Source organism: Antennarius striatus, chromosome 22 (genome assembly GCF_040054535.1).
Source record: "Antennarius striatus isolate MH-2024 chromosome 22, ASM4005453v1, whole genome shotgun sequence".
Taxonomy (NCBI): Eukaryota; Metazoa; Chordata; class Actinopteri; order Lophiiformes; family Antennariidae; genus Antennarius; species Antennarius striatus.
In genome coordinates this window covers 9,811,329-9,838,166 of record NC_090797.1, presented here as the reverse complement: position 1 = coordinate 9,838,166, position 26,838 = coordinate 9,811,329, and the positions used below count along the sequence as shown (strand labels likewise).

Here is a 26,838-nt window from a genome sequence, read left to right as displayed (position 1 = left end):
TGAACCTCTTAAAATGCTTAGGTGAATGTCAATATGGAAAGTTTTGGCAGAGATTTTGTGAAACAACATAGAGAGCACTCATTAAAACTTGGAATGTGAATAAAAAAAGTTATTTTGTCTTATGAAGACATTTTAGTGCTCTAGAGCAGATATCTTTAGTTCTTTATAAAAATGAATGCCTTCATCATTCAGAGTGTGAAAGTTTATTTAAAACCAATATTCAGCCAGAAAATGACAAACCAAGGGAAAGAAGAGACTTTTCCTGTAATCAGTGACCTTTTTCTCATGAAATAAATAATATAAAACGCTTTTGTGAGACACTCCAATAGTTTTCTACCTCTACCTGGTCCAATTTAAATCTCCCGCAGGGCCAAAATCTTTTTGTCACTTTGATGACCAAGCAGACACAGCAGGAAATTGGGCTATTGTAACCGACAGTAGCTCAGTATACAAAGTCTTGGCTGGAGACCGGAGGGTCGTCGATTCGAGACCCGCATTGGGAAAAAAATGTCTAAGCTGCTCATTGGACACACCAAGAAGTGATATCCAAAATCACGAGAAAACACAAAACATTACTCATCAAATATCAAAATCCAGTAGTATCAGAAGAGAGGGTGTCAGCATGGGGATACCTACAGTAAGGTCCGGAGAGAGCTTGATCAACTCATTTTTTCTCTTTCTGTCACTTTGGTGTGTATTTTATTATATTTTTCAGTACCGAGTGACTCAAACATCCGTAATGAATAGTAAATAAACATACGGTATTATTAATTGGACGTTGTAAGTAGACAAACTGTTCTCGACCCACATTTGAGATTCCCTTCTAGCTCTGTCTGCAGGGACACCTCCATCACGTCATCTCTGGCCTTTAGTTCTCAGTGCCACACACACAAACACAGACACACACTCATAAATAATAATTTTACTCAAGCACTCTTCAATATACATTTTGGCATTGATTTACTGCAGCTAAATGGCCCTCTTTCAAGTACTGATGAGTCAGAGGATGTTTGTTCATATTCAAGAGTGGTTTCAGCAAAATTACAGAATAGTGGCCAGAACTAATAACTGTTTTTCTTTTGTACTTGTAAAACAGTCTGAGGAGCCACCAAAAATATTGATCATCTATAATATGTTCATGTTCTGTCTAACATCACTCAGAATTCCTCTCCAGTCAGCAAAAGTGCTCTTCTTTGCCCATACAGTTAAACATTTGAGCTTCAATTTGTGTCATGACGTATGGAGTCGGAACACCAGAAGTCTGCTTCCTCATTCACCGCAGGAACAGACAATCTGATTTCAAGAACTCTGATTTGTGCCATCACAAATTCTTTTGAAGCCAGTTCTGGTTTTATATTTTCTATACACAGTTTGTTGAAAATGCACTTTACACTAGAGTATACGGCACAATTCTTTGCATTTGTAGAGTATTACATTTCCTCAGATATACAACAGTGATGTTACAGGACACAGTGACACAGTGGGTAGCACTGTTGCCTCACATCAAGAAGGTTCTGGGTCAATTCCTTTCTGTTCTCCTGGTGTTTGCTTGGGTTCTCTCTTCGTTCTCCAGCTTCCTTCCACCTCCAAACAATGCAGCTTTGTTGAATTGCACCAAATTTTACCAGAGCATGTAGGGTTGTCATCTATGTGAGGCTCTGCAATGCTCTGGCAGCACGTTTGGGGTGTACCCTGCCTTTTGCCCATAGCTACCTATGACCCACAAGGTGGATAAGTGGCTAAGAGGATCATTGCGATCATGTCCTGTACAAGAAATTAATGGAAGAATGGGTAATAAAAGTAAACAGTAATGCTTTTCAAAGTAGAATGTGTTTGTGGAAGCAGTGAAGTGACGTACCCTAACATGACAAGATGTACAACATACACTGACATCAGACACTATACAAGCTGTTTCCCCATTACTTGGGGACACACTGTCTGTATGCGGGTCACTGTGTTTTCACTTGAATCTGTAGCTCATGTAGCGTTTTGATTAGCGCCTTAGATTAACATGTACTGTGAAATTACCCACTTACTCAGCAGTGACAATTATGTGCTTGACACACTTGTTGACCACTTGCAATACGGCGCTTTTATGTGCATGTGGTTACAGATTAATGAGCTTGAAACTCATTTTGATTAAGAGGTGATCAGGATAATGTGAGCTTCATTATTTTCTTCTCACGTGTCGCTGCAGGAGAACGCCGTGAACGGGGATCATCTGTGGATGGAGACCAGTTGTTCAGGAGAGCTGTGTTACCTCGGAGAAGACACCTGTCTGTTAAAGACTGCAGTGAGTAGCTTGCAGGCTGACCACTGCAGTGTGTGCGTGTGTGTGTGTGTGTGTGTGTGTGTGTGTGCGCGTGCGTCCGTGTGTGCATGCGAGTACTTTGTGCGGCACTTGTACAGTAAAAAATAAAGTGTTTTTTATGGGTTTTGAATGAATTTTTCATGGTACAGTATTTTCTTTTATATTTTTAAGTCATGCTTAATTGTGAAAACCTCTAATTATTTTACATTTTCTTTAGTTATTTTATTTTTATTGATAACAGACCCTTATATCTTATGTTGCTACCATTGATAGGCAAGGTCCCCACAAAATAAAAGTGTTAGATATGTGATCATATTTGGGAAAAACATATCTGGTGGTTAATCGGGAAGTTTTTTTGTTGGCCAGGTATTTCATAGACAACTACTTTCATACTAAATTCATATAAATTAATTCACTCATAGAAATTGACTGAAAAACATTTTTTGAATTAAATGAAAATGTTTTCCACTTATATTCTTATGTTTTAAGATTTCCAGAACATCCATTAACTCCCATCACTGGTTAATGAGGCGGTTTATGGTCTTGTCTAGAAATTAAGTGTTCTTGAAATGGAGTTTATTGTATGCATCTGGTCTTGATTGAGCATTATTTTAAACACAGATACACACACAAACACACACACACACACACACACACACACACACACACACACACACACACACACACAGACACACACACACACACACACATACACACACACACACACATACACACACACACACACACACACACACACACACACACACACACACACACACACACACACACACACACACACACACACACACACACACACACTCATTCAGATGAATTATATCTACCAAACTGCAGGAGAAATGACTCAGCAACAGAGAAAATAAACATTTCAATTAAGCGGAATGCAAAACTGACTGTTTAAATTACAGGTATTAGTTACCCGCTCCACCTCTGACAAAGAGCACCACCACTCTAAACAGTGAGCTGTGAAGTAACCTTTAATACTAACGATAATATAGTGACATATTTGCACTGATGCTGTGTAATTACAGTGTGCAAGAACAAAGTAAAATCGCTGCCATCAAGATGGCAGCAAAAATAAATTCCCTGTAATCTTTGCCTGACATGTTTAATTAAATATTCCATCAGTGCTGTGTGCTTTTGGCTTCTTAAAGGGACAACCTGACCTCAGTGGAACCGCAGATTGCTTGGTTGACATTCATAAGCACATTCCCATCTGTGGTCTGTTAGATATAGCTTATTTTTCTTAGTCGTCAAAGAAGAAATCCCTGGCTGTTTGAACAATGCAGCTGAATGTCAAGGAAGATCCACATTACAGTAAATCTGTCACCTCAGTCTATGAAGTCTCTCATATCCAGTTTGCAAGGAGACCCTCTGAGACAAAGCTGTGACCTGTAAGATCAGGGTCACGTGACTGAGATAGAACATTTCATCAGTGGGACATTTTGTGTGCAAGTTACATTTACTGTTATTCCCATTACAGGAGTAAAGAAGTATTATGTTGAGTATCATCATCTAGAAGAAGTAAAAGTCACCTACTTTATTCTTTAGTGAAAGAATCAAACTGTTACAGTATCAGCAAAATTTACTTGGATCAAATGTAGCAAAAGTACTTGATGCCTGTTTATGAGATTTTGTTTTATTTATTTTCAACATTAGATTGCTAATTCTGATCTCACAATGTATTGCATGCATTTAACTCTTATAGTTGCTGTAGCTGAAGCTACTCCATACTAATTCATATGCAGTTAGATGGTTCCCAACATACGGGCCGGATCCCTCTTAGGAGTCACTTGACCTGAAGGGCCTTGAGAATACTGAGGAGGAAAATGTGTTAATTTTCCTCTTTATGAACAGATTTTTATGCGTTATTTTGTGAAATAGTGAGTAATATAACCTGCTTGGGTTTTTGAAATTGAATTCAAATTTCTGTCTGATTTAATACAATTGTAAAACGTCTCATAAACACCCGCAACATAAACAGATGTTCCAACCAGACTCTTTAGGCTAGATTTATCATGTGAAAAAAATTAACACACTCATATTGAGGGATGGGAAACACCGGTTTGATTTCTATCAGCTTCATCACATGAACCTATTGTGATAAAAGTGCCTCCATTGACGCTGTTTCAATAATTCCCCTACATTTTACTTGGGCATCTCCAAAATGAGTGTCTAACCTCCCTAATGTCACATGTCTCTTAATAAAAGAAGGTTTTGTGGTGGGACATTTGCACCATGAGAATGTTAGTGTCTGCCAGCTAATGAGATAATCAAGCCATTTTTAATGTGCTGTAAACTCTTAACCATTCCTTAATCAGCTGACATAATGACTAGTTTATGTGCTGTTATAGCAGAACAATGTCATTCATTGAAAGCAAAAAGCACTTTTGCATCTTGAATGTTTGCTGATTATTTTTCACTCACATTGGGTTAGTGTCTGGGATTGTCTCTGAGTAATATCAAATTATCTTGTTCGTTCTTCCTCGTATATAAGTACATTTATTATTTCCATCACTTTTTCCTTCATAGTATCCATAACTAGTGTACGTGTCTCTGCCAATGCCAGACAATCCCACACATGTCTGTTTAGCTGTGCCCCAAATATTGAATAAATCGCCTTGAATTAAGACATCCCAAGATGAGTGACAGGAAATGTGAAGACAGAGAAAGGTGGTAATCATTCATACATTCTACCAAACATAGCTACTAGACTGATTTTCATGAAACTTGATGTGAGCATGTGGCATCGTACTGACAAGAATAAATTTTAGAGTTGGATGTCTCATTCTCCTCACTTTCGGTGGTTCGGATGTCTGGCTTATCCATCATGCATGGCTTCCACCAGCAGTGGTTGTGAAAGAAAGACTGTGAATAAATGGTTTAACAAAGGAAAGTGAATCAGAGAAGTAAATTTCATTTTCTGTGTCTATGGTGGAACAAAGAATCATGCCCACAGACCTGCAGCAATGGGCTATTTTGTTTGACTGCATGAATTCAGACAAAGGCCTGAATCTGTCATTACACCCAATATACGGATGTTTTTTTAATCATGGTTCATGAATTTTATCCTCTAGGACTAAAAGACAATGTTGAAATATTATTGTAATACAAGATTCTGCTAAAGATTTAACTAACCATCAAAACAACAAACAAAGGTGGACTTTGCTGAGGTGTAGGTCATGTTTGCAGATTTGCATACTGTCAGAGGTGTGTGTTATCAAAGTGCCTTTCTTTTCTTTTTCAATCTTTTTGAATTAGAGCTAGAAAAATGAATGAAACTACAGAATGTCAAGGTGTTGCTTTTCATGCCTGGCATGTCATTGTACAGCTCATGATAAAAGCCTGTCAAAGATGCAGATACTGAGATGAGTGAAGCGTAAAGTGAAATTTTTGGGGCACCTTAAACAAATCTTTATGTGTATTTATATGTCTGTGTGCCTTTATCTATGTGTAGTGAGGTGTGTATGGCATCTGTGTGCATTCTGTGTTTGTTGTGTATCTCACCTCCTTCTGTGTTGTGTGCCTGTTTCCTCCTTTAAGAAGTCGGCCCCCAGGAGGAAATGCGCTGCCTGTAAGATCGTTGTGCACACAGGCTGCATAGAGCAACTAGAAAAGGTACGAGGCACATACACAGCTTGTCTTACATCCAGACATTTAATGCACACCTGACACCTGCATGTTATTAATCTGACAGTTATTTGGGCTTCATAGGATTAAAATAGTGCTTGCATGGTGGGTAATTTGCACAGTGCTGTACTAGTGATGCTGTTCTCCTCCACGGCTGAGGTTAGACTCATTAAACAGGTAAAAATATGCATGCACAAACACAGAAATGTGTATACTGTATGCTGATTTATGAAGTTGTTTGTTTTATATAAGGCTAAATCTTTGTGAAAAAATTATTTACAGATATCATTTGCTATTCAGTGCCAATTTTCACGTTTGTTTATTTAGTTTTGTTTTCTGTCTTTCTAGATCAACTTTCGGTGTAAGCCAACCTTCAGAGAGGGTGGGTCTCGGTGCCTCAGAGATGTAAGTGGTTGTGAGTGTAAATATCATGCATTAGGAATATTTCCCATACATTCTGTTTTCCTTGAGTCAGTAGAATTTCTCTCTTTGATAGCAGAACATGTTGAGACATCACTGGGTTCACAGACGAAGACAGGAGGGCAAATGTAAACAATGTGGAAAGGTAAACGCGCGCGCACACACACACGCGCACACACACACACACACACAGACACACACACAGTTTACAGGTATTATTGTTTATCAGTTTATTCTGTCTGTTTCTGCAGAGTTTCCAGCAAAAATTCTTTCACAGTAAAGAAATTATTGCCATCAGTTGTTCCTGGTGTAAACAGGCAGTAAGTAATCCATCTTCTGAACCAGTCACTACAGAGTAAAGATGAACCCAGGTGCTGCTTTGGTGAGATTAACTTTAATCTCACCACATTCACTAGAGAAAGACTGCATTCAGTTCACTCAGTTGTTCCGATTCAGTTGCCAAGTAAGATCCAAAACATTGTGAGCAAAAAATGTTTATTTCAAAGGGAATAGTAGCTTGTAGTAGAATTCAACAACAGTTCATCACCTTAGGTGTTGGTAAGCATGATTACCCATGAGTCACTGCACTCAAACAAATGGAACTCATACATGAGGTTTAAAAAGTATGCCTGTGATATTGTTGTGACTGATGTCATTGTTTGTAAGCAGGATCACCCTGAAACTATTTGACCCGCTCAGGATTTTTTCCCACATATATGAACTTTTTAAACTGGCCTTATCAACGCTTTACTTTTTTACCTTTTACTTTTTGTGAAGTGCTTCATGGATTACTGAGTAACAGGGTGGGAAGATGGGACAAGGAGAAACCATCACGGTTAGGACCGAATCCTGAGGGAAGAGTGGATATATAATTTTTTCTCCAGTAGTGAAGCGGGACTCATCTATATTTATTTCACTATATCTATATTATATCCAGGATAAGAAGCTTTTGTTAGCTTTCAGCTTAGAGAAGGCATTAATATTCCAACAAGAATTGACATTTATGCCATTTACTATTTTTAGAGATTAAGCACATCATAATAAATATATTATGTAATAATAATAATAATCTTCATCACTGCATACACAATAGTTTGAATTGCAAATATTAAAGAATAAAGAATACGTGTGTCTCTTGTTAATTAAAAATGTATTGATATGTCCTATGACATAAGGTTTACTTTAATATATATTTTCTACTTTATTTCAATAGTGTGAAATTTCCACAGTAGTCGTGACATTCCCTCATCAAGGAGTAGAAGTTACTATTTACTGTATAAACAATATGGGATGTGTTTAGTTCTTCCATTAAATGACTCATGTGCTCAGTCTTCTGTTACGCACAGTCCTAATGGAAGCATCTGTACAGTACTTCTCAAGTATTGATCATTTATGTTGATTAAATTTGATAAACATTTTGTTTCAGTTCCACAATAAGGTGACGTGTTTCATGCTGCATCAAATTGAGGAACCGTGTTCGCTGGGGGCTCACGCTGGAGTCATAGTACCACCCTCCTGGATCATTAAAGTCAGAAAACCACAGGTACACACACTCCGATCTGCTCACTGGTTGATAGAGTTCTTTATTTTGTGACAGTAATAAGACACGACTGTTGGATCTAAATTTAAAACTCTAAATAAGACCAGCGTCAAATGTTTATGTGTGTGATTTGATGTGAGCTGACACATGTCTGATCTGTCTGGGGGAATTCTGGGTTTATGTCTTCATCAGACACACACACACAGACACACACACACACACACACACACACACACACACACACACACACACATCTTCCTCAGTCACATCACATGCTCCATTGCATTTTTAATTAACGTCACAGGGACACAATGACAGTGAACTAACCACTGGCTTGTGTGTGTGTGTTTGTACCCCAGAGCTCTCTAAAGAACTCTGCTAGGAGAAAAAAACGGACGTCTTTTAAAAGAAGGACAAGTAAGAAGGGACTGGATGTAAGTAACATGATGACAGAGGACACTGGTTCTGTCACGGGGTAAATTGATCCAGATCAGACTTGGATGTGCAATAGAATGATGTCATTGCATAATTTATCAAAGCATTGCCACCATTATCCATGGATAACATAGATAATCTCATTGATGGCATTAATAATCTTTTTTATGATGATTTGATTTTATTATTTACTCAGTTTTTTTTCTTCTTCTCACAAATACTGCATGTCTTTGATGTGTAGGAATAATATCAGTAGCCGGTATTGTGCCCTATCTTTCTTGTGCAGCTATCAAGTTAATTATTGGATTGATTTGTGAGTATGTAAATTACTCTGATTGCTGCTGACTATTTATAAAAAGATAAAGCAAAATATTTTCCGGTGAAAAAAGTGCTTGACTTCTAATTTCCTTCTCACATGACGAGATATGAACTGTTACTCTGTCTTTGTCTTTTCTTATCCTCCCTCTCTTTAGGAGTCTAAATGGCGTCCGTTCATGTTGAAGCCTCTCCCCTCACCCCTCATGAAGCCCATTTTAGTTTTTGTCAATCCCAAGAGTGGGGGCAACCAGGTCAGCAAACCTGTACAACATATACTGAATGTTTTAAAGAACACACACTCCTTTTTTGGACATCATTTGAGAAAACCTACGAGGAGGTTCTGGCATGTGTGGCTGAACTTGAGGCTGAAACACATTTTTCAGAGAATTACCCACAACTCTTTTATCAGACTCATCCCAAATGACCTCTCCATGACCCTATAAAAGGAATGTGCACTAATTATTGATGGTGTAAAATGATGGTTGCTCTCCTGTTGTTGTTTTACTTGAGAAAAATATGGTGCTTACATTAAGATAAAAAAAAAAAAAGGTCCCGGGCTTTCCATAAAAGTCAGTGTCTATAAATAACTTTTTTACTTGTGACCTGGAGTTTTTTTTGCTGCAGAATGGGTTCTAGCATCCTCTAGTATCAGAAGATCATGTGATGAAATACATGTTGACTCTGTGGGTCTCAGTAGGGGGTTCATGGTTGTTTTATGCTCGTCTGCCAGTTGTCGATCACAGAAAATACTTTAAGGAAGATTCATTTCACAACAGGATGGATATTATTGAAAAAAATTATCATCATTTTTATAACATGTTGGATTGACAGGATTTGTGACTGCTATTGTAGAAACCGCTATTGTAGAAACCCCCCAAAAAACAACAAAGTAGCACGTTCTTTAAAAAAAAACAGCATTATATTAGGATATAACCTCTTTCTGTGTCACTCTAGGGTGCCAAGGTGTTACAGATGTTTATGTGGATACTGAACCCTCGACAGGTTTTTGATCTGTCACAGGGAGGACTGAGAGAGGCGTGAGTATCCTGCATGGCAAGCTTTTTTTAGAATCATCCTCTTTAACAGTTTGGGTTGAATTCAGTCAGACAGTCTGGTATTGACTCTCAGAAATAGAATGACTTTTTTAAAAATTTAATTAAAAGACATTAAAATAAAACATTTTTTTTAACTTGCCAATTCAGTAACATACTATTTAATTTGTGATTTAGAATCACAGAATCATCACAGCAAGGAGGTAATGCTGCATTGTCCGACCCATTATCTTCTTCATACATAATAGGGTGTAATGGACCAATTACACCCACTTAACATCGATCAGCTGATCTTCCTGCTGAAGAAAGCTTCTTATTTTAAAACTGTTCTGCTTTGATTTCTTTGTCAGGTTGGAGTTGTATCGGAAAGTGCCAAATCTGAGGATCCTAGCCTGCGGAGGTGATGGCACGGTAAGAATCTATTCTGCTGTGATCTCTTTAGTTTACATCCCTACAGGTTATTTTTTTCTGCGTATGTTTCTCTATAGGTTGGGTGGATCCTGTCCACGCTAGACGAGCTACAGATGAACCCCCAGCCTCCGGTCGCTGTTCTTCCTCTGGGAACAGGAAACGACCTCGCCAGGACGCTCAACTGGGGCGGGGTGAGTTCCTAGCCTTGACTTCTGAGAACAGCAGGGCGTAACGGTTTCTCCTCCCTGTCGTTTTTCACTCACATATGTCAGCTTTGTCTGTTGAATGACCTGGAGTTCATGTTGCTTACCCACAATGAGAATCTACTATGATGACAAAAGTGGAGGGAACTAGCATTTATACACAGCTGGAAACATAAAACAGCAAAACAGGTGCTTGATGAAGGCTAAATATAGTTTTACAGAGTAAAAAAACTGCAGACTTTAATATTTGAAAATAGTGAAAATACATCATAAATACTGGTTGTTTCTGAAGATACGAACATTCTACCTACAAGATTTGTTAATACAAACAACTGCATATCCGACAACTGCTGTTCCCCTTTCGGCTGTAACCCCCCACTGAGCAGCGCCACTGCGTTCACACAGCTCCAACACTCGCCTCCCCCTCTCTGAACATCTCAGATCCTCGGGCTTCGTACCTTGCATACGTTACCGTTTATCATGGCTGATAAAGCAAAGGATAGTCCTAGTGGTACTGGCAAAAAGCACAAGGCTAGTGATGCTAGCGGTATTGGCAATGATCTCTGCGATGACAACTCTGCCTCTGACCGACAATAACTCCTTCTTCCTCCTCCTGTTTGTTTGCTCTAAGTGTAACTTGCTCTAAATGTAATTTATATTACGATAATAGAGGTCAGGTATTCCTCACCCTAGATTATTGTTGATTGGTTTCAATTAAAAATGATTTTAAATTTACCAATACATACATTTAATTTGGTGGTTTACATTGCAAACGTAGATGGCTGTGGGTCGTCAACATCAACAGCTGACTCTGACTGTTGTTGGATGCTCTTAAAAACTGTCCGAGAGTTCCTTGTGTTTTCTTTTTCTTCTCATGGATTAAATTATGAAGAGCAAAAGTTTACTGTACACTAATCTGAATTTAAAACAATTGAGTGAATTGCAAGTGACACTTAATGATAGATATTGGAACTATACAAACATATTTTAATATATTATACATTTTATTGTTATTTATTGTCCAGTTACGTGATATGTGCTTCTAATGGTTTTATAGTAAAGCAGTTATATTTTCATTTCCTTTTTGGATTTAGAAGAGCTACAATTATTCAATGAAATTACTAAATTAATTAAATAGAACTTGCATCCAAATATTTTATTAGTTTATTAGTCTTTTCAATCACTTTTTTCAAGTACCAATATCAAACATTTTCTGAATTCAGCTTCTTAAACATGCTTTGCTGTTTTTTTTTTTTTTTTTGTCATTTATGATGGTAAATGAGCAGTCTTTGAATTTTGGATTGGGGAATTCTAACATTACGTTTTAACATTTCCCCCGCCTCACACCCCCAATTGTCTGGGATACGCTGGCATCCTGTGACTCGCGACAGAAGATGATCCAGTACAGAAAATGAATGAATGAAAGAACTAATTATTCTTTAATCATAAAAATAATCAACATGTGATTGACATTGAAATTAATCAACAGTAGCAGCCCTATTTGAATCACACATACCGATATGTTATTGATCAATGTTGCCTACAACAAAATTAATCACAGACTGTGAGTGAAATCTGTCGTCTGGAGCAGGGTCGGCAAGCAAGCCTTTAAAAATACAGCATGATGCACCAACCTTATGTTTCTTTGGCACTTTGGGCTCTGGCAGATGTTTCTAAAATAAGGTGAAGTGCTGAAGCATCAAGAATCTTCTCCTTGACAGGCATGCACACACGCACGCACGCACAAACGCACACACACACACACACACACACACGTTCAAACACAGCGTTACTGCACTGTAACAGTGGAGTGGTTTTTCAATTTATTTGGTCTTCGGTGATCATTTCAAAATCTGGAGGAAGTTGTATTAGCTACATTGGGTACATATATGTGTTACATATAGCAGGTTGTATATTTAGCAGGTTTTATATTATTGTTGAGGAACATTTAAATAAATGAGGTGATGGCATGAAAAAGACAGATTGCCTAACATTCATTCAAAATAATGGTGGTTTGCTATCTCTTAAGGATTTGGTATGTTGCTGTGCCAAAGACGCATGAATGACTTTGATTTGAGTCCAAAAAGTTCAAAGATAAATCATCCTCATTCACACATTGAAAAATCTGTGAGGGTCTCCTCTCCTCTCCTTCCCTCCGCTCCCTTCCCCTCCCCTCCCCTCCTCTCATCTTGTGCGTGTGTGTGCGCTCCAGGCTCTGAGCTGCCTTTCTTCTTAAGGTGATAATGGTCTCTGAAGCCTTGATGACCACCCACTGAAAACAAGACATTACATGTCCTCTCTGTGCATTCTCTCTATTTCTGAGTACCTGTCTATAATGGAAAGAGTTTCTCTGCAGGGATACACAGATGAGCCCGTGTCCAAGGTTTTGTGTCACGTGGAGGACGGGTCGGTGGTTCAGCTGGACAGGTGGAACCTCCTGGTGGAGAAGAGCGCCGCACAGCCAGAGGAGGGAACACAGAAGGTCAGAAATCATTCTGGAGCTGGCATTCACTATGCACATGTGTGTGCTTTGATCAATCCTTTAGATTGACGTGGAGGAGCAGACCTTTTTGCTTCCCTGAATATGTGTTAAGCGTTGTATTCATTTGTCTGTGGGATGTGTATTTTATCTGGGGTGACTGGGTGTTTCCTTGAACAGATAAAGCTCTGAATGAGACACACTTAAAAGTTCGCAATTTATCATTACAGCATCATTGCCTCTAAACACCTCTTATTACAAAATAGAATCATAGGTCGATGGTCAAACAATCGATTGTTGATATGTACAAAAAAATTCCACGTCGTCAAAGATAATTCAGCAACTAGAAGCGTGCTCAGCTGAGAATTTACCCTCACCAATGCTCCACAGCTCTTTATTTAAGTGAAAGTCTAATCCAAATTATTAAACTAATCTATTAAAGCTGTCCATATCAAAACTGGCTGACCGCTGTGTGTTTGATGTGTAACAGAAACGTCAGCCATGCAATATGAACGGATGCAAAACGGAAGATATTTTCAATGACGGAATTAAATTTAGGAAATTAGGAAAAGAAAAAGAAAACATTTGTTTTTGATAAACTTGTGCATATCAATCAAACATTTAATATTGAATGATGATTGAAAAGTAATCTGTGATTCATATTTAAAAAATTAAATTAAGCCACCCCTTTATCTGTATCCATTCCAAAATTTAACATTGAAATTCTTTGCATCATATAAAAATCTTTCCACCAGGTTTGTGAAAATATTGCTTGGGTTGTGTGTAATCCGGCTGGCAGACAAACAAACAAATGTTGAGTGTTTGTCTGGCAGAGATGAAAAACCGTAAAGACACTGTATGTACAATATAGATATGTAAGTTTTTAAGGTTAATAAATTGTAGAATAGTTTTGTCAAATCTTTCTTAAACCTCTTGAATATGTTCCCTTCCTCCTCAGTTGCCTCTGAATGTGTTCAACAACTACTTCAGCCTCGGCTTCGATGCTCACGTCACCCTGGAGTTTCATGAGTCCAGAGGTTGGTGAAATCTATTTTAATGCACTTCTTTTACATTTCTCCCTACAGCAACTTTATTTATTCTCTATTAACTTCTCCTCCTTCCCATTAATGCACCCTACTTCACAAACAACAAGCAGAATCAAGTAGAATGTTAGAAATGACATGCTCACATGTGCTAAAGCTTTCATATATGCACAAATTAGTCCACTTTTCTCTCTGTCCTAATCTTTGTCTATGTTTTGTGATGTTGCAGCAGCTTTGCGTCAAATTAAATGTATTCTCCTCTTTTCTCACTGCCTCTCTCATCTTGTCTTTCCAGAGGCCAACCCAGAGAAGTTTAACAGCCGCTTCCGCAACAAGATGTTTTATGCAGGAGTGAGTGTCCTTGACTTATTACGTATTTATGCAATCCAAACTTCTTCAAAATTTAAAGAACGACGAAAGGAAAATTGGCAAATTACCGAGAGGAGTTTAGGATAAAGCTTTACGCAAAGTGTGAGTGGACAGACTTTAAAAAAGTGAAAGTCTTCTTTTCATCTATAAATGTAATAAATATATCATTAAATCCGATTTGAAATTATGTTGTATGAATATATTTGTCATTTCTAAATTGTAATGAAAAAAAATTGTAAACATCTGAATATAATTAAAATCACTGTAATTTTTACCAGTCCTGATTTTTACATGTAGTTCTACATTTGCTGACAGCTCCTGAGGTTTATTAAAATCTTTAATGTATCTTTTAACAACCAGCACAAGAAAGACGTAAGAATAAATGAATGGTGAGAGCTGGAGTGGGGGCATGCAGGGGGAGTTGTTTTTTTAATGAGGGAGATTTAATGAACTGCAATTGTGTTAGATTGAGCGTGTGCTCTCTCTCTCTCTCTCTCTCTCTCTCTCTCTCTCTCTCTCTCTCTCTCTCTCTCTCTCTCTCTCTCTCTCTCTCTCTCTCACTCTCTCTCTCTCTCTCTCTGTTTGTGCTTTGCAGGCTGCGTTCTCAGATTTCCTCCAGAGAAGCTCCAGAGATTTGTCCAAGCACGTCAGAGTGGTAGTGAGTGTTAACACGCACACACTCTCTCTGTGTATCGTTTTCCATGTCAACATGTCTGGGCTGCAGGTCGGCCTGGTGATTAAAAAAGCTGTCCTTCAACTGCTCTCTGAAGATCCGCTCAAGTGTCTTTCAGGGAGATGTCGAATCCTTATCACAGTTGGATTCACTTAAACTGACGAGTATCTCTAGCGTACAGGTTATTTATTATTGACAAAGCAGATTTTTCCTATCAAAACTGATTGTAGCAGATTTTATCATTCCTTATTTGTGGTCTTACATATCAGTTTCTTCATATCCTTTATATGACAAACCGAGAGTGAAACTTAATCTGGTATATAAAAGAAAGGCAAAGATGTGAAAATGAAAGCCACTTGTTTTGTCCTGCAAAGTCGTGACACAAGTTTTTTGTGTCTGTTTCTCAGTGTGATGGTACAGATTTAACTCCGAAGATCCAGGAGCTGAAGTTTCAATGCATTGTGTTTCTAAACATTCCCAGGTAAGTTTCCCATTGTGTGTTCTTTTTAGGAAAGAGTTCACAGAAAACAAAAGAACAATAAAGCAAAATATAATAATCTATAATAATCTGATAATCACAATCAACTGCACCAATACCTGATTACATATAACCAACTTTTATAAGAGTCACAGTAACAGAGTTACAAAGACATTCAGTGTCACAACACAGGAGTGTCTGCATCTGTGTTGATATTTTACAGACTTATAGGGTCATACTAAATTTAAGTAAGTCCTGGCATTTGATCATTGATTTCATCGAGGGCCGGTTGACTTTTTTAGTTCTGAGTTAGCGGCTAACTGCTACTAGCTGTAGTTCAATCTCCCAGTTGTGGATCACACACATTATACTTTGTGAGACACGCTAAAGCAGCAACAATCCTGAGTTGAAGACTGTGTGAAAGGAAGTGATGTTTCCTGTGGGGAAAAATAAACAACATTAATACAGTTAAAAATATTACAACTCTGTATGGAATAATGAGTAAAAGATTTCTGAGAGCAGCAGCAGGTCTCTGTAAGGTTTTAGTCTCTACTCAGTAAAAAGTCATCCCACACAGTTGAGATATTTCTCTGGCTGAATAATGAAAAAGCATTTAATGATTGAAGTAATAGTTTTTGGTTAATCAATGACTAACATCTGTTTTCTTGATTAAATGTTGTTTAAGTAAAGTTGTACTTTAAGTAAATTATATGTTTTTATATTTATTTAATGCTCCGTGTCCGGTTATAGGTACTGTGCTGGCACCATGCCGTGGGGAAACACAGGCGACCACCGGGACTTTGAACCGCAGCGCCATGATGATGGCTGCATTGAAGTCATCGGCTTCACTATGGCCTCACTGGTGAGAAAACAGAGGATTTATTGTGGAACATAGTTGAAACCGTTGTCACCCCTGGTCTTGTCCTCCAGGCTGCGCTGCAGGTCGGTGGTCACGGAGAGAGGTTGCACCAGTGCAGAGAAGTCATCCTTACTACCTTCAAGACCGTACCTGTTCAGGTGATCACACACACACACACACACACACACACACACACACACACACACACACACACACACACACACACACACACACACACACACACACACACACACACACACACACACACACACACACACACACACACACATACAGAAACACACATGGCATCTAGTCAGTGAATCTACTGTAGCAATAACATGAAGTTTTTGTGCCTGCAGCAGAAGAGTAAGATGGGTATGAAGTGAAGCATAACAGAACAGATGATAAACATGGAAGCACTTAACAGACGTAAACACACATAAAATGTACGACTTCCCAAAGACATAAAAGTTTTTATGGTGTGTACACAAGATTCATCAAGCAGAGAAAAGTTTAAAGCACACAGTCTGAAATATTAAAAATGAACGCTAATGCATTCATGAATATTACAGTCTGTCACACTTAAAATGTGTCTGCCCCTTCTGCAAACTATCATTCATACTGATGTATAATTAGATATGTTAATAAATATTTAATTCGCAGAGAAGCCCATATTTCAAGCTACAGTTTTGGACAATTTATTCTGTGATGGATTCAGAGCTAGAAATAACTCCGGTCCCATTGTGCGACTCAGAGACGTCAGATTCAAATAAGTAAGACTATTCAAACAGGTACGCTTTGACAACTTCATAAATCAATCTGCCACAAAGAAAGGAACTTTTCAGAAAGGTCATATCAGACAAATCCCAAACTCGAGACAGTGAGTTCAGGGTTTGAATCCAGACGTTCTGGTCTACATGAGTTTCCTTCTCTCCGTAGTCCAGAAACTCTGAACTTTAAGCATGACCAACGATACACATGTTTTTTTTAGAAGTTCTCTGTCTAGAAGTGAGTTAAAACGTGTGAATGGTCTTCTTTCAGTGTGTTGGCTTCAGCTACTTGTCCATGGTTTAATCTGTCTGTCTCCACGCATCAGCGAGGATAGTCTCCACCTACACATGGTTATGGAAACCTGATGACGGATGGATGTTTTAACTAGTTCTTTCTCTGGAAAACGGTTCAGGCTTGGTCATTTTCTCAAAAACGACTGGAGCAAAATTGTGTTGCAATGACTTTGACTCACTCCACTTATCATGAACAAGTGTATCGTTTCGAGCTTTAACCATCATCCTCGTGTTGTGTGTTGAAGGTGGATGGCGAGCCGTGTCGACTCGCTCCCACCACCCTCCGCATCAGCCTTCGAAACCAGGCCAACATGGTCCAGAAGAGCAAGAGACGCACCTCTGTGCCCCTGCTCAATGAGTGAGTCCAACACACACACACTCACACACACACGTTCGCACACACACACACACACACACACACACACACACACACACACACACACACACACACACACACACACACACACGTTCAGATGGAGGAACTAGGCCAGCAGCGTTGTAAAAACCCGGGTTGAGTGAGTCATACAATCTGTTTAGTGGGAGCCGACATTCACTCCTCTGCCTGTCCCACGTCTCTTTGCAGCCACAATCGATGCCGCGGTGTTGTTAATGCATGTTATTAAAACAAAGCAGGGGGGATATCTCCAACCACACTCCAGCATGTAGTACTCTGTGGCGCTCCCTCCAGAGTGGAAGAATTATCTTTCGTTCAGTCAGTATCTGAATTCTTGTGGCTACTAACACTCCTGCTCCCCTTTAGCACTAATAATTCTTGTATATTGTTGTGTTTTTTATGTCAGTCTATTTCCAAATGTGTCTAATATGAGCTGCACTAAATGTGTAATAGTGGAGGAGAAGTACTGCTGTAGCTGCATTACTAGTATCTTTGCTGGATGTACTGCTATGTTACTCTGTGCTGTCAGTGTTTGTCTACTTACCTCTGGGCTTTTCTCCTCCTATCCCTACTCCTGTTCCTTTTTTTCTTTTTGCCAAAACATGTATGTAATCATTTTGATGATTTTCTTTTGTTTCCTTCCTTCCTTCCATCATTTCAACTCTTTTTTTGTACATTATTTCCTCTTCCATTCTCCTCCTCATCACTGCTCCTTTCCTCTTCTTTCCCTCCTCCCCTATTACTGATAATCCTCTCCTCTACCTTTCTTGTCTCTTGTCTCCTTCCTATTCTTCCTCTGTGGCTCCTTTTCCCTCCTAATCCCTTGACGTATCCCGTTATCTCCTGTCCTCCTTATCTCTATCCTCTCCTTTTCTTATTTTTGTCCTCTCTTTCCTCCTCTTCCATTATTCATTCCTTCCTTTCTTCTATCTCCTCTACGCCTGTCTCACCTCCTTTTCCCTCCTCACCCCTTCTTGCCATGCGTTCTTCCTCTCTTCTGTGTGTTTGCGTGTTTTACGGCGGTAGTATTCAGAAGGTGTGTGCAGCTGATCTGCGCCGCCTCTCTGCTCCCCCAGACTCCTTCTCTGTGTAAGTACCTCAACCCTGTGTCGCTCTTGGTGTTTGTCCATGTGACTGAATGAGTTTGTGCTGCTATGCGACGCTTCATCACCGGTTCGACCAGTATTTTATAAGATGTGATCGACTAAACTGAACATTATACAAACTTTTAATCAAGTTTCTTATTTGGTTGGGGTCCAGGCTAGTTACAGGACATTTACTTCTGACATCCCATAAGTTCTACCACATACCATGATGATCTGGATCCATGTAATATTCTGTATTTAGTGATCCAGAAAATTTACCGGAAATTATCCTAAATTGTATGTGAATAAATCTACTGCTATTTATGGAGTAAATAATTTCAAATAACTTTACAGTAAGCCCTGCATATTATGTGCTTGATGCCTGTTTAAGTCCAAAACCTTATATAGTGGTTTTTACTTTGCATTTGCATTAGTATAAATCAACCGTCCATCCATCTGCCCACAAATTTTTGGGGCACACCAGTCAAAAAGTTTGATCACCTCTGCTCTAGAGGCAGGTTCCATGGTTTTATAAGAGGTTATTAAGAAGATCAAACTGGCATTGGACTTTTGCCTTTAGGTCAAGGAAAATATCAAGAACCTGGGTTGCCTGTGACTGTGATAAAAAAATAAAAAAGATAAGACCTGTTGATTTCCATTCATTTTTCAGTCTGTAAAGCCAAAAATGATGATGTAAAGTTATTGCGGTTATAGTTTTATAGCTCTATATTTTTAAAGTGATTATTTTGTCTGACTAGTGGACAAAAAGGCAGCGATATTGAGAGTGTAAGGATATAGAGGACACGCGTTTAAGAAGCTAGAACCAGCAAACATTTATTAGAATTAAGATGTTTTACACTGTTAAACCACATATACAGTATCTATACATATTCCAAATATATAAATAAACTTTTGAGACAGAGTTACTGCTATTTGCAGCGTCAAACAGATTGATCCTATTGGTCGAACCTAAGTTGAGTGGTATCCCGTTTGTTTTTGGGTTTTGTGTGTGTGTGTGTGTGTGTGTGTGTGTGTGTGTGTGTGTGTGTGTGTGTGTGTGTGTGTGTGTGTGTGTCTGTGTGTGTGTTTGTGTGTGTGTGTGTGTGTGTGTGTGTGTGTGTGTGTGTGTGTGTGTGTGTGTGTGTGTGTGTGTGTGTGGACTGAGTGAGAGACTCTGTAAACTTTCTGAAGACTCCCCTCTTTTTCATGATGTTTCTGCTGCTGTCGTTCCTTCACCTCCAGCCTCACTGTGAGCTGTGCTCTTATTCCTGCACCACCCCCTTGCTCTCACCTGATGTCATTGCACCTCCCTCCCCCAAACAAAAGCATTTATTTGTCCCAACTGTGATTAAGAAACACAAACATGACATTAATGTGAGGTACTTTAATTTGTCCTCTTCCTTTACAGGTAAGTTTTTGAGCTTTTGAGGCTGGGTGGATGGTAACGTCATCAACAGCCACTGTGTGAAAAGCATTTTTTTCCCCTCACTGTTGTGTTTTTATCGTCTACCATCTTTCTGATGTCAGTCAGACCTTCATTAACTTGCGTTTCCACAAACTTTGACTCAAACACAGAATCTGGGCTCTGTTACAGGAGAATAGAGGCTTTTTATCTTTACAATAAAAACTGCATCTGGAAAAAGTGCTTATTACTTTTTTTTAATACTTTTTGTGACCCTGTTTTTAGTTTGACTTTTAAAATTTTCTATTGTAACTTTCATATGAAGAAATGATTGCCATGTTAAAATTAATTAAAGAAGACCGAAGAGGCATTGTTGTGATTACATCACTGAAGAGTTGGTTTGTGATGTGAATGTCTGTGCGTGAATGTACGTACATATATGTCCTTATTTCTGAATGTATGGACATATCTGAATTGCGAATGTGCACGTACATGCACTTGTGTGTGTGTGTGTGTTTGTGTGTTTATTTTCCAGTCCTCACGCAGTTCCAGACCGTCTACGTCTTCGGGTGAACCGGATCAGCCTTCATGAGTACGATCGCCTGCAGTACGACAAAGAGCGTCTACGAGATATATGTAAGTTTATCTTATCAGAAATGTATTATCAATTTTGAATACAAAGAAAAGATCAAAACAGGCTTTTGAATTTATTGATTGTTTGAGTTTGAGGGAAAGCATGATGACAAATGCATGGGATATTAAAGTGTAACTTATAGGCAGACAACTGTTAGCAAATGCATTCTTAAATGGTGGTCCTGTGTTTATAACTTTTTTCTGCTTCAAACATGTTTCAGTAAATCACATAGAAAGCAGGTTTTGGTTTATCTCTATAATTAATTCCAGTCTAAAATGTGTGTTTTTGTTCTTCAGCCATCCCTGTGGGCATTGTGGTGGTGAGGGGTGACTGCGATCTGGAGACCTGCAGACTCTATATTGACAGATTGCAAGAGGTCAGCTTTCTCCTTTTTTTCTCCTCCTCATACTGCTCATCATTAATTAATTTTCTTTTTTCTTCTGTATCTGTGCCCCCTTCTGTTTCTTCTTTGTTAATATTTTATCATGCTTGTGGTGAAACCCCACATAAGTTATTTATAGCTGGATGAGAAGCCACTACTAGGAATGCAGAGATGCTCTTTATGGGAAAAGTTTACTAACCAAACTAACATAAATGTTATAGTTTATGATGTCTGTTGGCTGTCTGTTAACCTTGAAACCTGTCTGCTGTGCTTGCTAGGACTTACACCAGGCGCCATCTACTGGCCACAGAGTGCACTACCAGGTATAAGGCTTTTGGGTGTCACACTGCAGTTAAAGTTTGGTTAACTTTATTTTGTAGGGCTTAAGAAGTATTTTTACTTCACATTTAAAATTTCAGATACTGACTTTTTATACTTTCAAAAAAGCCATATTATAGTTTTTTTTCACAGAAACATATTTTAGAAGAGGAATAAAATCACTTAAAACGCTTTTGGACAATGTTTGATAGTAATGGATGGTGTTGGCACAACAACATTTAAAACGACAAAATTAACCTCAAAAACACACCATGTTGAATTTAGTCCTCCTCTCACACTGTACTAACAATAAAATGATCTAATCATATCCGTTAGTGGTGTTTAAGAAAGTGAGGGACCCCGACTGTCCTCTTCAGTCCAACACAAGAAGTTGCTTCACTATCTCCACATTTGCTGAATTAGTATTAATTGTTCCACTGCTGTTAAAGAAATACCCGATCTCTGTCTGGATTTATCTCTTCACCCCCCCTTCCCCTAAAAATGTGACTCTCCTAAACTTTTCTAGACTTACTTTATTGTTGAATACAGAGGGTTTATCACTTTGTCTCCAGGATGAAAACAGAGGCGTCCCCAGGACCAGTTCAACCAGTAGACTCTCTCCCAACTGGAGCTTCTTGGATTGTGAGTGAATTAAATGCTGACGCACAGAAACGCTGACCGATGAGGGAAAAAGACAAAGAGAAAAAGAAATATTGTAGTTTGTGTCATAAATACTTAATAAAAATTTCCACCAAACATTCAAAATGAATCTGTTGTATTTTCTCAGATTGCCATGTCAAGCACATATTTACAAAATAAACTAAATCATTTAAATTATACGTCTATCTGTCAGTCTGTCTGTGTGTCAGTTGCACAACTAGTCTTTATCTAATCTTGATCAATTACATAAAATTATAGATGATACACTTTGGTCCAGGTAATATAAAATCATAAAACAACAGTCACAAGTTAACGTGACTGTTTTTGATATTTGTGTGACACGTTTCCTTTTGATATGCCCGTCTCTGCTCTGCAGCTACATCTGCTGACCGCTTCTATCGCATTGACAAGGCTCAGGTAAGCATGACCTCAACATAAACATCAACAAAATGATGCTTCAAATGAACTCACGTATTTTGTGCCTCTGTCCTGATTGTATGTCCACATGTGTGACTGTAGGAGCACCTCCACTTTGTGACGGAAATCTGTCAGGAGGAGGTGTTTATCCTGGACCACGAGGGACCAGTGACGGGCCAGGGAGCCTCTACAGGGATGCCTGATCTGGTAGTTGAGCCTTCTACTGGGTACGTAAGCAAACACACAGCAGATAAAGAAATAAATGAATAAATAAATAAATACAGCCTTCTAGTAGCTATTTCAGGTGAACTGTTTGTTTTATTTCATATCTTCAGGGAGCAAAGATGGCAATTTTATCAATTTTCTGCTGATTTGAATTCAAATTGATGTTAATCTTCTAAATTCCTTGATAAAAATTGGATGAAAAATTGGATGAAATGCTCTCAGCATTTTACTTCACAAATTCTTATCAGTAATTTCACTCTGAATCAGTTATAAATCATTAAAATGCTGTCAGCTGTCAAGAGTGCCCACCCCACCCAATTTTCCATCATTAGTTCAACATGAAAAGGTCTGCTAAAAAAATATTTTCCTATTACGATGCCTGAGGTATTAATAAATGTAATACTGTAAATGAAACTGGTTGACTGGGCTGAATGTAAATGTTTTCTTTTTCTCTTTTTTTTATATCATTATTAATTAATCATAATTTAACAAGACGATATTAAAAAATCACTTTGGACCCAGTGATTAAATAGATAAAATAATGTTTTGTTATTGTACATTCAGGGAGAGATTGTCTCATTCATTGTTTCATTTTTTTCCATTATTATTTAATACAATACATTTAATACGTGCTCTTTCTTCTTGCAGTACTCCTTTGACGTCTGAGGAACAAGGTAAACTCACACACACACACACACACTCACACACACACACACACACACACACACACACACACACACACACACACACACACACACACACACACACACACACACACTAACAACAATTCCCCTTTTTGAAACCGAAACTGTCAGCTTTAGAGTCTAGCATCACTTTAAGAACTGAAACTGTTTTAATTTCAGAAAAAAAATGTTCTTTTAATGAAAGTAAAGAAACGTTTTATTGTTAAGCTTCATAGTAACTGTATAGTGGTGTGTGTTTGTTTTTCTCCTGTTTCTACATGTAATAAGCCTATATATAAGTCTATAAAGTCATCATATTGAGAAATGTTTGAGCAGTTTCTCTAGATGCTTTAACAACAGTTAAAGGACAAACACTGCAGCCTTGCCACTTGGCTTCACGTCAGGAATAATTCACTGTAATTTCCTGTAATGGAGTTCTTGTTCCTCACCATCATCACTTTGTCTGGACATGTTTTATATTTGCTTGCCTTCAGTTATGAAACTTGAATTATGAAGCATGGCACACCCTCGTATTCTAGAACATACTACTCCACGCCACACTTCTCCTGTTGTGTTTGTTTCAACAAACATAGATAATGTTCCTGAACATTACGTTTTGTATATCATATATTTTATTAGTCTGACTAGTTATAAATTAATGCATATAATATTCAAATGTGTTTAACTGTTTTATTAACTAAATTGATCTTCTGTTAAGTTAGTCAAAGCAGTAAAAGTGAAACTATTAACTATTACTATTAATTTCTTTGTTTTTATTATTAACAAAATTTAATAAACTGTTTGACTTTTACTTTTGTTTATTCATACTATTTTTAAAAAAAATATGTAGACATATCAAACCTCTTCTGCTGCATATAAATAACCCTATTCTTTACCTGGCTTGGAAGAAACAGAAAACAACATGTGGAGGATGTGGACATGTGCGGTCTTATTTTCATTTCTTCTCCACAGTAATCATACCGTCTTGCTACATGCCACCATCTCTTTAGAACAGGAAATATGATGCATTTACAGACAAACAGGTTTACTGGAAAACTCTGGAAAGTCTGCAGAAATCAATCATCCCCTGCTCCTGTGATCTCATGATGCTCTCTGTTTGTGGTTACAGCTCTGCTAACAGCTGCCAGCACAGGGGATCTTTCTACGGTAAAATACATTCACGCTCAGAATAATTTCAGAATCATGTAGTTAAAACCAGTGTGACCAGTTTGTAAGTACTGTATTGTGCTCCACTGGGATAGTTTCAACCAAACATATAGTAGTTTAAATCTCACCATCATGACATCTTTAAAGTGTTTCAGCTTTTTTTTCTAACCAACCCTTGAAGAAAGAAGAATGACTCATACAGTCAATTCCTTAAAAGACTGTGGAATATGAGAACTTTACTGGAAGGAAGTTTCAAGTGTTTTCGCTTCATTTCACAATTTACAAAGCAACTCTGACGATATTAAAATTAAGACATGAAGCCTGTCAGTGTTGCTGGAGAAAAACCAGAATGTGCTTCAATTTCTGTTCTTTAATTTAGTGTCAAAGGCCTTTTATCTCGCTGCAGTGCTGCAAAGATTGTAAGAATAATTGTCAACTATGTTTAATATACAAAGTATTTACGATGTTTAGTTATTCACACCAACTTCTTACTATTTGTTTAATTCTACTGTATATTTAAACGTTTCTACTGCACAACAGAGATTGTCATTATTGCAAACTGCAAATTGAAAAAATAGCGGTGTTTCATCTAAAAATGTCAGAAGCCTAGAAAGATGCCTCTCCTTTTTAAAGTAAAATAATCCTGGTTTCTGTTATTGACGATGTCTGCAGCTGTCAGAATGTGTGCGTCGAGGCGTCAGCTTGTTGGTCAGAGACTCTGGAGGTTGTTCAGCTTTGCATATAGCTGCCCAGAACGGACACACGGAGCTGGTCAGCTACATACTCCAACAGGGTGAGGACGAGCATAATGTGAAATGATCCTCGAAGGATGTGTGTTTTGCATCATCAGAAGAGAAAGACTCCTCCTCACAAGTCAAGTGTTGAAAACCAGTGGTTGAGTTGCATTGTGGGTAATGCAGGTACATGGTTTTGACAATAATGACAACATGTGCAACAAGGCAGTCACAGACTGCAACATCCCACAACAACCTGAATTCAAAATTTTACCCTGACGTGCATAGATCAAAGATCAAAGCTAGTGCTCTGACCTACTGTCATTGATCAAAGCACTAGCTTTGAGCTATGGTTTTACTCACACTGGCCTTCTGGCCTATATCTTATCCAGTTCCTGAGTGTGCAAAAGTTGAAATTTGACCTTGACCCAGTTTTCTCAAGGTCATCATCTCATTTTCATCCCCTTTGCCGCCCGAGTAACGTGCTTTTTGTTTCATCTTTCTGTCTGCAACTGTTGCAAAGATATTTGGTGGACATACTAACGGACGGACCGACGAACACACGAACACTGACAATTACAATACATCACCGCTTTGAAGTGGGATGTAATAAAAACAGCATTACTGGTGAGATAGGATCATTTCTAGGAGTGTAATTGCAAACTGTTGGTACTGCGGAAAGTACTTTCTTCAATCACCATGGTGTCTCAGCATAACACCGCATGTTTCCTTTGTCTTTCTCTTCAGGCTCTAAGGTGCTCCTGGATTTGACAGACAGAGAGAAGTATGTTGGGTACTCTTGATTTTGTTTATTCTAAAGGAATCTCCATGGGTTTTAGGTAGAAATGAATATAAGGTTAATTGTAAGAACAATAATTTTCTTTAATCTGCTCTCTGGTTCCTCCATGGAGGCCAGCGTCTAGCGATCTTCACTAGATTTTAACCACAGTAAAGTTAAGATGGGGACACGTTCTGCATATTCTCTTTGCTTATCTGTTCACCAGGAAATGTGTGTGTGTGTGTGTGTGTGTGTGTGTGTGTGTGTGTGTGTGTGTGTGTGTGTGTGTGTGTGTGTGTGTGTGTGTGTGTGTGTGTGTGTGTGTGTGTGTGTGTGTGTGTGTGTGTGTGTGTGTGTGTCTGTGTTTGAATAGAGGAGACACTGCATTGCACAAAGCAGCGTCAGAGAAGCAGCATGCTGTGTGTAGATTATTGGTCGAGGCCGGAGCGTCACTCGAGAAGACCAACTTCCAGGTAAATGCACGTACACACACACACACACACACACACACACACACACACACACACACACACACACACTACGAACAAGCTGAGTCATATCAGTGCACCAGCGTGACTTGTAAATGATCTACAGGACTGACCTCTCCGGATCCCGGCCGGCTGTGGGCAGGTGCAGGAATATTTTTGGTTCACTGC

General features: G+C 38.5%; 1 protein-coding gene across 4 annotated transcripts in view; it reads left to right on the top strand.

Annotated features, from left to right (window-relative positions):
* The window catches only part of dgki (diacylglycerol kinase, iota), a 64,092-nt gene that overhangs the window by 32,192 nt on the left and 5,062 nt on the right, over nucleotides 1–26,838 (top strand). Inside the window, exons 3-32 of one of the 4 annotated variants that reach the window (XM_068306722.1) lie at nucleotides 2,198–2,293; nucleotides 5,876–5,947; nucleotides 6,308–6,364; nucleotides 6,456–6,524; nucleotides 6,631–6,699; nucleotides 7,806–7,922; nucleotides 8,279–8,353; nucleotides 8,828–8,923; nucleotides 9,627–9,709; nucleotides 10,075–10,135; nucleotides 10,213–10,326; nucleotides 12,695–12,820; nucleotides 13,776–13,854; nucleotides 14,156–14,211; nucleotides 14,825–14,887; nucleotides 15,310–15,383; nucleotides 16,131–16,242; nucleotides 16,311–16,397; nucleotides 17,549–17,661; nucleotides 20,720–20,820; nucleotides 21,115–21,194; nucleotides 21,479–21,523; nucleotides 22,091–22,160; nucleotides 22,555–22,595; nucleotides 22,698–22,822; nucleotides 23,469–23,494; nucleotides 24,633–24,670; nucleotides 25,343–25,463; nucleotides 26,152–26,188; nucleotides 26,556–26,655. In XM_068306722.1, the coding sequence (XP_068162823.1) occupies nucleotides 2,198–2,293; nucleotides 5,876–5,947; nucleotides 6,308–6,364; nucleotides 6,456–6,524; nucleotides 6,631–6,699; nucleotides 7,806–7,922; nucleotides 8,279–8,353; nucleotides 8,828–8,923; nucleotides 9,627–9,709; nucleotides 10,075–10,135; nucleotides 10,213–10,326; nucleotides 12,695–12,820; nucleotides 13,776–13,854; nucleotides 14,156–14,211; nucleotides 14,825–14,887; nucleotides 15,310–15,383; nucleotides 16,131–16,242; nucleotides 16,311–16,397; nucleotides 17,549–17,661; nucleotides 20,720–20,820; nucleotides 21,115–21,194; nucleotides 21,479–21,523; nucleotides 22,091–22,160; nucleotides 22,555–22,595; nucleotides 22,698–22,822; nucleotides 23,469–23,494; nucleotides 24,633–24,670; nucleotides 25,343–25,463; nucleotides 26,152–26,188; nucleotides 26,556–26,655 (2,403 nt within the window). Of the gene's footprint in view, nucleotides 1–2,197; nucleotides 2,294–5,872; nucleotides 5,948–6,307; nucleotides 6,365–6,455; nucleotides 6,525–6,630; nucleotides 6,700–7,805; nucleotides 7,923–8,278; nucleotides 8,354–8,827; nucleotides 8,924–9,626; nucleotides 9,710–10,074; nucleotides 10,136–10,212; nucleotides 10,327–12,694; nucleotides 12,821–13,775; nucleotides 13,855–14,155; nucleotides 14,212–14,824; nucleotides 14,888–15,309; nucleotides 15,384–16,130; nucleotides 16,243–16,310; nucleotides 16,398–17,548; nucleotides 17,662–20,719; nucleotides 20,821–21,114; nucleotides 21,195–21,478; nucleotides 21,524–22,090; nucleotides 22,161–22,554; nucleotides 22,596–22,697; nucleotides 22,823–23,468; nucleotides 23,495–24,632; nucleotides 24,671–25,342; nucleotides 25,464–26,151; nucleotides 26,189–26,555; nucleotides 26,656–26,838 lie in introns of all 4 variants that reach the window. The other 3 variants (XM_068306721.1, XM_068306720.1, XM_068306723.1) reach the window with 3 other exon arrangements.